We start from the raw sequence: 12,338 nt of genomic DNA on the forward strand, positions 1-12,338 counted from the left end.
GTGTTAGTCTGAATACACAAAAACAACGAGGAGTCCAGTGGCACCTTAAAGACTAACAGATTTATTTGGGCATAAGCTTTTGTGAGTAAAAAACAAAGTGGATTTTTTTACCCATGAAAGCTTATGCGCAAATAAACCTGTTAGTCTTTAAGATGCCACTGGACTCCTCATTATTTTGGTTACTGTTTTCATGTCATGTGAAATGTCACATCCCATTATGTCCAGTGATTAACCAATCCTTTATAAACGGAATAGTCATGCAAACATGACTATTTCTCCACTCTCCTCCTACTGAAACAAAAATACTGGACAAATAAAAACAAACGAAGTGTAAGGATGATACCAAAAGATCATGGGGATCTGAAATGGATGTAGATTCTTCCACCTTTGGGTCACTAGTACAAAGCCAGTCTGAGTTAATAGTGGCCTCAAATTGTTAACGATCTAATAACTGTTTGGTTACTTGATGATTTGGTAGGTCTTAGACTTGCTTCTGTTGGACAGGTTTACACATAACTGCAAGTGATGCCAATTGGCACCTGTTAGCGATTTTGGCATGGAGACCAAGAGACCTGAATGGGTTTTTACACTGCATTTATTCTCACTCTTCCAGGTCAAGGTTGAGAGCTCAACTAGCCAAGGCCCAACTTCAGAAGGCACCATGTGACAAAAATCCTAAATGCAGGACACAAAAGTATTTATGCAGAAGATTTAAAAGTACCACTGGATTCATCCCTTTGTGGTACATAGCTCTGTCTGTAAGTGCAGTTCCACGGCTGAATATTTCCAATGTAGAGAGAGCACCAAATTTGGGTGGAATGTTAATAAATGCAGGACTGACGTTCATAATGGTGAGGGACAGTTGGTAAGTTTGGGGTTGAGGCATGTTTAGTATAGAGAAATCTTGCCTATGCTGTAGATAAACAGGACATCATTCTCTGCATTGCCAAACCAGCAACATCCATGAGCAGTGCACTGGCATAAAAAAAGAAAAGATCTTCTACGTTGCCAAGCTCCAGCTCAAGGATATTTAAAGAATGTCATTACAAACCACTCCAAAATAGGGGCTTCTAATGGAAAATCTTCTGACAAGAACCTCTATTGAAAGCCAGGCTGCTATAATTATATCAGAAGAAAATGATAAATCAGCCGCCAGTTGGTGCACAATAAACATCATAAAAGCACTCTGCTTTCATAGCACAAGCACCCCATGATTATTGTACTGGGAAAACTTTTGGTTGAGTGTAACTGCTGCTCTGGAGATGACCTGAATGAACCAGTTTGGCCATCAGACTGAGTGAGTGACTGTGTGTGTGTGTGGCTGATGCAGATGGGTATCCGTGTCTCAGGCTAGTCAGAAATCCAAGGAGAGAGCAAGGATTTTCTTGCCTGTGTTATCTCCATAAAACTGTGGCATGTTGTTTTGCTATCATCACTCGCCTTTGATGATTTATGAAGTATAACTCTGAGTAACTACAGAACCAATTCCTCAGCACTACTGAGGCTGCTGCAGCTGGTCTCGTATTATAGGACATCAAAAACAAGGTCTTTGTGATGACATTTAGACATATAAAATCCTATGTAGAGTTTTTACAAGAATAAATGACCAGGACACTGAAGCAATCACAACAGTGTAATGGGGTTTAGCACACACATGTATTTTTCCATGAAGTCCTTACTTGCTCAGATATACAAAGCTTTTCCTGTACAGTGTTTCCAGGTGCAAATGTGGACTTTACTATAGAAGAATGTATGTGAAAAATTTGCAAAATAACAGTTGGGATCAGGATCGAGTTTTGTTAGCACTCCTCTCAATAGGAGCTGCCATTTAATGGATACATCATTGGATAAGGATTAGTGCTGGGAGGAATTGTCCAAAACTGGGCTATTTAACAGCAGCAAAAATGTGATTAATGGATTATTATTAAAAACAAAACTTGCCAATCAAATTTGAAAGTCTGCCTCTCTCACGCATTCAAATGGGAACCTCATTTCCTGTGCGTTAATATCAATAATCAGACTAAATAGTTTAACAGTTTATTATAACTTGCTCAAGTCCTGAAGATTTTACTCAGGCAAAATTCCCATTGATTTCATTGGGAGTTTTGCATGAGGAAGGACTGAGGGCTTGATTGGGATAGTTAGGCACAACCCTACAGTGAAGATGTTGTACAGCTGTACTGCCCCAGAGGGAACACCAAGAGGTATCAGTCTCCTGAATGCCTCAGACTGCATATTCACTGCTACTGTAACTCTTGATTCACCTACTGCACCACCAGCCAGCTACACCAACAGATGCCTGGGGTAGTAGGACCATGGCCCCTCTCATTTCTACACCTTACAGGAAGCGTAAATAGAGCCAACCCCACCCTTGGGTGACTGAAGGCCTTGGAATTCTTCCTGATCTTTTCATGGGCTACACAAGTGAGGAGGTTCCTTCTACCCTCTCCCCCTCACCACCACACACATGCATGAGGCCAACCAGAATCTGACCCTGAGTTTTGACTTCAAGACCTGCCTCTCTCACTCTCTTTTTATTTTTATTTTAATTTTGTATTAATAATACAAGGCCCTTAGACAGCAATCACAATTCCCATTAGCTTCAATGGTTATCTCAAGGCACAGCTTTCTATTTTGTAATTAGCCGGAGTGATTCTCTCATCTTGTGCATTATGTGAAGTTTTCCTCCACACACACATAAATTCTGGAAGCCTGATGTATTGTTTACCCACTCTGCCTCCAGCAGCCCCCGTCCACTAAAGAGCTTTTCATCCCCCTTCATAGTACCAGTTGCTTGGCTGTATGATCAGTGTGACTGCAAGCAGCAAGAGGTTGCTGAATCCAGCAACCACATGGAACAAATAAAGAAAGGAGAAGAGAATTTTACCGTCTTCAGAGTTAATAATTCGGAACAGAGCAGGACACTTGACAAAGACGATTTCGCCCACACTCGCTGACTTCCAGCATGTAATATTATCCCACATCCCAGGGCATCCTAGAGAAGAGAAAAGGAGAAATATAGAAAGAGTTGCAATCAAATCCAATCCTCTTTCAATTTGCGGTAGTGCTTTATAGTTACCTTCATCTCACAGCCATAAACATACTGCCCATTACTCTAAAGGAGTGTAACTCTTTCATATAGGCTTAAAATAGGTGGGGTTATTTTGTACTGACTACAACAGTATTAAACAGGAGGCATTACTATGGTACCGGAACAGCGATAATGGCGCCATAACCTCTGTGGGCAGAAACTGAAGCCAATTAAGCTGTGCCAATCAAGCTGCACCAATTTATTCCAACGGAGAGTCTGCCCCCCAGGTATGGCATTCTGCTCTAATCTAGCTATCAGTGAACACCATGGGCCAAATCCAGAGGCCTGTCATCAGTTTCCCCCTCAGGCAAATAAAATCTGAGAGGTCTTGAAGACCAGAAACACCCCAAGAGATCAGCACCTCTCAGGATCTGCTCCAGTCACTCCAGCAGAAGGTTGCCTAAGGACTACATGAAAAATGAGGGGGAGGTCTGGGAGTGGGAGTGCAGGGCCCAGTTTCCCAAAAGTATTTAGGCACCTACCTCCCACTGATTTCAAGGGACAACAGGAGTCTAAATACCTTTTGATGGTCTAGGCCCAAGAGCCTTTTCTCTTTCATCTTGTGGTCCCTGCGTAAGGGCAAGGCACCGATCAGGGATAGCAAGGGGGCAGCAAGGGGTACCACCTTTGAAATGCAAAAAAACCCAGCATCTCCTCCACCCAAGGTAAGCCTGCTGCAACCCCAACCCGAGGGCAACTCCGCAACGCTCCCCTCCACCCCCTCAACAGCCACTTATAATATCTAGAGAGAGGACACGCAGAAATAAGATTGATGACATCACTCCTCTCCTCACTCGTGTGACTCAAACCCTCTCACACGCACACGGGTAGTGCACTTGCGAGTTGGTGGGCAGACAGCTGCTGTCTTTTTAACAGTGTTGATCTGATATCGCTTAAACTGCAGAAGTGGGAACACTGCAGCATCTTTAGCTGGACACAGAAATAATGCAAATCTTTAGACCCAGGTGTAAAAAAAACCACAGCGGATTAAATTATTTTTCTGGCAACTGACCAATCCATGAAAAAAAATCAGACAGGCCAGTCAAATACTGACCAGGTGGTCTCCTTGGGAGCAACCCGTACTCCCCGTCCCCCACCTCCCATGCAGGTAGTATAGATTCTTATATATATTAAGGCCAGAAGGGACCATTATGGGCATCTAGTCCAACCTCCTGCATAGCAATAGCCAGAGAACCTCACCCTATATTTCCCCTGCATCCAGCACATTATTTCTGGTTAAGGTAGTTATCCTTTAGGGATGGAGAATATACCCCTCTCCAGGTAAAGTGTTGCAATGTTAAAAAACATGCACCTTATTTCCAATCTGAATTGCTCTAGCTTCAACATCCCGCCATTCAATGGATCTTATTATACCTTTATCTGCTGGATTAAAGATCAGATCATGATCAGAAATCTCCGTGTATAGGTATTTAGATTTTGAAAGGCATTTAGCCATTGCTTTGCTTAGCATTGCAAGGCATAAGGGATTTAGATGGCTAAATCCCAATTTGAAAAGTGATTTAGGCAGGCAGGGCCAGGTCTTTAGAGGTATTTAGGTGCATAACTCCCACTGATTTCAATAGGTGTTAGATTCCTAACACCCAGATCCTCAAAGGTATTTAGGAGAATAAGTCTCATTGACTTTCAATAAGAAAAAGCTCCTAAGTCACTTATGAAAATGGGACTCACCATCTAATCACATCGGCCTTGCTACACTGAATGCAGCAATGCCTAAATACCCTTTAAAAATCTAGGCCTTATAGGCTGTGATCAAGTCACTACTTAACCTTCTCTCAGATAAACGACATTGATTGAGCTTCAGAAGTCAGTCACTGCAAGGCATGTGTTCCAGATCTCGATTCAATCTTTAGCTCTTTTCTGAATGCATTTCCAGTTTGTCAACGTCCTTTTTAAAGTGCTGACATCCAAACACAATAGGATTCCAGCAATGGTCTCCCTAATGCTGTATACAGTGGTAACATCATCTCAGGATTTCTACTCCACATTCCCCTGTTTTTAAGTTGGTGGTGCTTCAGCCATAACCCCCCATCCCCAGGGGGTCCTTTGCCAGTGTGCCAGAGCCACCCACTGTAGTTTAAAGCATCCTTGAGGCTGCTCTAAACTATGGTAAGGATTGGGCAGGCAGAAAACTGGCTACAGAACTGGGATACCATAGCCCACTACTTCTGCCCATCATCTTCAGCTGTGCTTAGCAGATAGACAGTTGGATCCTCAGCTTATGTAATTCATCCTAACTCCACTGATTTGAATCCATCTGCCCCATAGCATGAAGATGACAAACTGGACCAGCATCTTTTTCTTATTATTCAAGTAAAACAAACTTTGCTTGCTTGTTTGTTTGTTTAGGATTATGGGCAGCAACATAAACCCCTAATATCAGAGGGGTAGCTGTGTTAGTCTGGATCTGTAAAAGCAGCAGAGAATCCTGTGGCACCTTATAGACTAACAGACGTTTTGGAGCATGAGCTTTCGTGGGTGAATGCATGCATCTGACGAAGTGGGTATTCACCCACGAAAGCTCATGCTCCAAAACGTCTGTTAGTCTATAAGGTGCCACAGGATAAACCCCTAAGAAGACAGAAAACAAGGCTTATTCTTATTAGCTGCTGGAGACAAGGTAAAACAGTTCAGCTCCTGTTCCTTTCTGAGCACTGCTGTCAGGAACCCGACAAGCTCTGAACATTTTTCAAGGAGCATCTCACTGGCAAGGAAATTCTTTAGCATGACCGCCAATGAAATTCGTTAAATTTAAAGTCCCCAACTTTCAGGGTTGTAAGCCTGGAAGGCTTGCCAGTTTGCAGAAGAGTTCAGAGAATCCCCTCAAATTCCCCATTAATATCCACAATGATTGTGCAAGAGGCCCTCAAATTGGAATTGTGCTCTGCCTCTGTGTGAAAAGAAAGGGACAGATAATCCAACCCTCTCTGCTACTGCAGGATTGCTTTCTGGTTCTTCGGGTTTGATGTTGAATCTGAGTACATAATCTTATCAAATTTTAAAGGGAGCACTGTTCTTATCTGAATGGCTCTGCTGCTAAATTCCCCCTCACGCTGTGAGTGAAAGAAAGACCTCCAGTGAAAGGAGACAATTCTTTAGAATGCCATTGTTGCCAGTAGATGAGTGGACTCACCTCTGCAGCGCCTCCTGCTGGTAACTTCTGGAAATTAGCTCATTCCAGCTCCAGAGCACCCTCTGCAGGCCGATAAGCTTCCTGTCCTCTGGCCCCTGTGTCCCTCTCTAGACCCCGGTGTCCTGTTCCCAGTGGGGCTTCCCCCTGGCAGAAACCCCTCAGTCTTAGGGTCTCCCCTCCCTAGGGAACCCCCCACCCACTATCCCCACCTTCCTTCAGTATCAGGCTACTGCCAGTCATTGTCTAGCTCCACGCCCTGGGGCAGACTGCAGTATCAGTCTACTCATCACTGGCAAGGAGGGTTTGGACCTGCTGCCTTGGCCTACCCCTGGGCTGCCCTAAGCAACCCCTAGTACCCCTTGGCCTTCTGCTAGGCCACAGCCTGGAGGTTCCAGGCTGGAGCTTCCCAGCTCCTCAGCCTGTCCCCAGCCATGCTCCACTCAGGTACCCTGTCTCTAGTTCCTTGCAGCCAGGCCCTTCTCTCTCTGAATGCAGAGAGAGACTTCCACTGGCTCACAGCCTTTTATAGGGACCAGCTGGGCCTGACTGGGTTGTGGCCCAGCTGCAGCCACTTCCCAATCAGCCCAGCTTAGCAACTCCCAGCCACAACCTTCCCCCAGGACTGTTTTAAGTCCTTCAGGGCAGGAGCGGGGTAACCACCCCGCTACATTGCCATTTGGGTACAGATACAATACAGGGCAGATCATTGGCTGGAGTAAATAAACAAAGCTGTATTGAGCTATGTTAGTTTATATCAGCTGAGAAAATATGTCCACAGGTCTGGACTTGCTCAGTGGGTTTTTCCACTCACTTCAATGGTAGTGGGATCAGGCCTTATGTTTTCTTACTGAATAAAGGGCAGATCCTAAAACATATAATGGCTGACTTGGGTTAGTAAAGATCGCTTTCATGAGTGTTTGGATCAGGTGTTTGAATGGTGTGGGTCACACTGATTCATAGATTATAAGGCCAATCTGATCTCCTGCTTAGCACAGGCCACTGGACTTTCCTAAATTAATTGCTGTTTGAATTAGAGCAGATCTTTTAGAAAAACACTCAGTCTTGATTTTAAAAGTGCCAGTGATGGAGAATCCACCTCAACCCTTGGTATGTTGTTCCAATGGTTAATCAACCTCAATTATGTGTGGAGTATTTCCAGCCTGAATTAGTCTAGCTTCAACTTCCAGCCATTGGATCATGTTAGACCTTTGTTTGCTAGATCAAAGAGCCCATTAACAAATTTTAAACTTATAAACTATGATCAAATCACCCTTTATCCTTCCCCTTGTTAAGCTAAATAGATCAAACTGCTTGAGTCTGTCATGATACAGCATGTTATCCAACCTTTTAAATCATTCCTGTGACCCTTCTCTGAACCCTCTTCAATTTATCAACATTCTTCTTGACTTGTGGGCCTTAGAACTAGACACAATATTCCAGAAGGGGTCACGCCACTGGCAGCAGCAGAGAAAATATCACCATCTTACTCCTACTCAACATTCCCCTGCTTACACATCCATGGATCAAATTAGCTCTTTTGGCCACAGCAACACACTACAAGCTCATGTTCAGCTGATTATCCACCATAACCCCCAAGTCTTTTTCAGACTCACTGCTTCCCAGGCTAGAGACCCCATCCTATCAGGACAGCCTGCACTTTGTTCCTAGGATGTACATGTGACGCTGGCAGATCAGGTGCCAGCTGATGCCGAAACCCCAGGTCAATTCACTGGTGTATTAGTATAGATCAAAGTAATTGTTCACACATATTTGGTGTTTAAACTTAACGAAAATTAAGGATGTTACTTGTCTGTGTCCCGTTATGTAAAAGCAAACATTTACGTTGAGTATACCCCTGCAACCAAATAACCCATCAAAGGAGAAAGAAGCCTTGTGGAATGCAAATAAAGAACTTGACCAGAAAAGTGCTCATTTCAAAGCCAGTGGTCATTGTGGGTGAGCAACAGAGGTCAAAGACTCAAAATGGATTCCTCACTTTCTGTCCTCAAAGGAAAAAGCCCACGTCAGTAGTGACACCTTCAGCTTGTTTTCTGAGAAGAAGCTATAAGAATGGATTCAAGGAGAGCTCCTTCATCACTGGATTGTTTGGATTCGTACAGGGAAATGTACCAGATTCAAAGCAGAGATTTCCAGAGACAATCTGGGTACAATGAAAAGATTTTTGGGAAAGTGGCAGTTTATTACATCTCTGCCACCATTGGGACTTACAAACTGTGACTCACCTGTGCATATATTTTACCTGCTTTAACCTCTCAATAACTTTCATTTCATTTTCTTAGCTAATAAATCTTTCGTTAATTTACTATAGAATTGGCCACCAGCATTGTCTTTGGTGTGAGATATAAAGCACAAACTGATCTGGGGTAAGAGACTGCTCTTCTGGGACTGAGAGCAACCTGATGTGCTGTGATTTTTGGGTGTAAGTGACCTTTTATCACAAAGTCCAGTTTGTCTGGTGGCAAAATAGGCTGGAGAGTCTGAGGGAACTGTCTGTGACTCTATGGTAAGACTGGTACAGTGATCCAGGAGTTCACATTTGTTACTGGCTTGGTGAAATTTAATTATACAACATACAACCAATTTGGGGTGTCTGCCCTATTTTCTGGCAGCCCGCCCTGAGGTAGGCACTCCCAATTGTTGCCATTCCAGTCAACGTGACTGGAATGGCAACGTGACTTTTATATTTAGCCATATTAAAAACACGTTTGCACCCAGTTCACCAAACAATCCAGTTCACTTTGTATCAGTGACCTGTCCTCTTATTTACCACTCCCCCAATTATTGCGTTACCTGCAAACTTTGTTAATTCTGATATTATGTTCTCCTCCAGATCACTGATAAAAAATATTAAATAGCAGAGGACCAAGAACCAATCCCTGGGGCACCGACGAGAAACATACCAACTCCATGATCCTTCCATTTATAATTCTATTTTGAGGCTTGTCAGTTAGCCAGTTTTTAATCTAGCTCATGACTGATACAAAATTAACCTTTTAAATCAAAATATGATGCTGCACCAAGTCAAATGCCATCTAGTAATGGACAACTACCAATGTTAGGGTTCTTTTTGTTCCTAATATACTTAAAATAGTGTCAAATAGCAAACTAAAATCATCACTAAATAATGCTGGAATGGCATCTGAAACTTTATTCAGATTTGCTGACCACAGCATACTCCAATGTTGCTGCAAATCATCTCTCTAAATCTTTTCTGGGGTTTGAAGAAATTGCTAATTGAGGCCACCTGTCTGCCTGTGTTAGTCCATTTGCCAGATGGAGGCTTTCCTCTAAGAATGCTGTTGTCTGCTATTGAGAAACGTAAACCTCATTCTCCAGAAGGCTCAAAGACATCAACTTGCAAAGGTTAATTATATAATCAGGATGATGAAGATGGAAATCCAGATCAAATTACACATTGTTAGCTTTGGTAGGCTGGGATGCCCACTGTCTGCTCACCCACTAGGAACGGTATTTGTCATATAAATCTTAAAGTCATTAAATAATATGCTCTATAATGCGGTGCTATATGACAATCAATACAAAACCAGGGGCTACGTAAATATGCACGATAATGAAACATTTTCTTCCAAGAGGTGTCTGCAACAATCAAAAAGACTAATGAAGTTTTATGCAAACCACCTGCTCCATTTCCCCCCTAAATCAAACACCTTTGGTGGAAATGAGGTAAACTTTTTTCTCTCTTCTAATTAGTATTCTTGCAAATACTGGAACAGTAACAGAGACCATAGACACCATGAGAACCACATGTGTTTGGCAAAAAAAATGAATAGGGGATAAATGCATTGTAATACTTAGTCCTGCCATGAGTGCAGGGGACTGGACTAGATGATCTCTCGAGGTCCCTTCCAATCCTATGAGTCTATGATTCTAATACTGTGTTTGAAATTCAATGCTAATGAATCTCTGCCATTATTATTTACATTATGATAGCACTCAGCACAACAGCAGTCCAACCTCCATTATACAGGCACTGTACAAACACACAGCAAGAAATGTCTGGTTAGCTTCCAGGCAGGGGCAAAGACAGATAAAGGGAAAACAAAGGGAGAGTGAGATGATGTGATTGGCTCAAGCTGACATAGAAGATCAGTGAAAGCCAGACATAGGTGCTGGCACTAGGGGTGCTGCTGCAACCCCTAGCTCAGAGGTGGGCAAACTATCACCTTTGGGACCGTCCTACCCGGCCCTTGAGCTCCCGGCTAGGGACGCTAGCTCCCAGCTCCTCCCCTGCTCTCCCCACTTCCCTGCAGCCACACCGCCACATGGGCAGCGCTCTGGGCGGCGGAGTGGCATGCTCCTGCCAAGCAGAGCAGCAGCGTTTCTAGCTTCGGCCGGGCGGCACGGCTGCCAGACATGCTACTCTAAGTGGCATGGTAAGCGGGCTGGGGCCGGGGGGTTGGATAAGGGACAGGGGATTCTGGGGAGGGGGAGTCAGGGGACAGGGAGCAGGGTGGTTGGATAAGGAGCAGGGGGGATGGCTGGATGGGGTGGAGGTTGGGGGGATGGTCAGGGGATGGGGAAAAGGGGGGGTTGGCTAGGCGTGGAGTCTCAGGGGACCTGTCAGGGGGCAGGGGTGTGGATAGGGGTCGGGGCAGTCAGGGGCCTGGGAGCAGGGGAAGTTAGATAGGGAATGGAAACCCTGGGGGGGGGTTAGGGGAAGGGTCCGGAGAGGGCGTCCCAGGACAAATAGCAGGGAGTTGGATGAGTCAGGTTTTCTGAGGGGGCATTAGGGGTGAGGGGTCGGGGGGGTTGGGGACAGGAGTGGGGCAGGGGTTGGATGGTTCATGGGGTCTGAGGGGGACAGTCAGGGAGCGGGAAGTGGGAGGGGGGGGATAGAGGGCTGTGGCCAGGCTGTTTGGAGAGGCACAACCTTCCCTACCTGGCCCTCCATCCAGTTTTGCAACCTCAATGTGGCCCTCAGGCCAAAAACTTTGCCCATCCCTGCCCTGGCTTGAAGTGGTTTCTATTATAGACAAGATTTACAGTTTGATTCAACGGCTCTCAGCAGCCCCACTACACACATTATTCCAGCGCCCCTGGAGCCAGGAATAGGACATAGGCTTCCTGTGTCTACTTCACTGTACCCAGTAAACCCTACTACCGCCCCATGCCGTGAAAAGACTACCTGAATGGGATAAACTCTTTGCTGCCAGATCACAGGGAGTCCGATAAATGAAGAAGAATACAGTAGCAGCAGAGAGATGACGCACACATTGCTCAGGGCCAGATTATGTGAATCTTTTACTCACATAAGTAACCTGTCACTCACCCCAGTAATCCCATCAAGAGGACCACCCGGGTGAGTAACTGCTCACCAGTGTAAGTAAGGGGTTCATGATCTCGCACTAAGGCAAGACATGTGCTGAGGCTCTAAGCTGCAAAGCCAGGAGAAGCCCAGAAAAACTTTGTTCACGGATGCTCTCTGTAATATGTTCATACTCTGGGACACAGGCTTTACAGTCGCTGTACAGATGCTATTAGGATCGTGCTATATATGTTTCTTTACCATTATTGGTTTGTTTCTATTTGTTTTCTACCCTATACAAATAAATGTTTCCTCTATTTAAGATAATCAGATGAGCAAACGGTGGCTGATGCCTCTGAGGGAAGGAATATTCCATCTGACCTTAAGAGGGAAAAAAGTGAGTATGAACACTAAGGACAGAATTAGGTGCCTAAATACATCAAAACTCGGATGGGTCGGGATCTCTTTCCCAAACCATGGCATAGGCCAGTGAGGGCATAGGGAGAGATGAATGGGTGCCAGCTGGAGTTACATAGATCCGCTACATTAAAAAATAAACTCAGATTGAGCAGGAATGGTGTCCCTAGCCTCTGTTTGCCAGAAGCTGGGAATGAGTATCAGGGGATGGATCTTGATGATTACCTGTTCTGTTCACTCCCTCTGGGGCACCTGGCACTGGCCACTGTCAGAAGACAGGATACTGGGCTAGATGGGCCCTTGGTCTGACCCAGTAGGGCCATTCTAATGTTCTTATGTTCCAGATTCCTGCTGAAATATTGACCAGAGACCCGAAGAGATAGAAAAGTAGC

At 44.7% G+C, this 12,338-nt stretch overlaps 1 protein-coding gene across 2 annotated transcripts in view; it reads right to left on the reverse strand.

Annotated features, from left to right (window-relative positions):
- The window catches only part of ADCYAP1R1 (ADCYAP receptor type I), a 201,250-nt gene that overhangs the window by 79,182 nt on the left and 109,730 nt on the right, over positions 1-12,338 (reverse strand). For both annotated transcript variants that reach the window (XM_075062169.1, XM_032796866.2), the window contains exon 4: positions 2,888-2,995. In XM_075062169.1, coding sequence (XP_074918270.1) covers positions 2,888-2,995 — 108 coding nt within the window. The remainder of the gene's footprint in view (positions 1-2,887; positions 2,996-12,338) is intronic.

The sequence above is a fragment of the Chelonoidis abingdonii genome, chromosome 2 (assembly GCF_003597395.2).
Source record: "Chelonoidis abingdonii isolate Lonesome George chromosome 2, CheloAbing_2.0, whole genome shotgun sequence".
NCBI classification, from domain to species: Eukaryota; Metazoa; Chordata; order Testudines; family Testudinidae; genus Chelonoidis; species Chelonoidis abingdonii.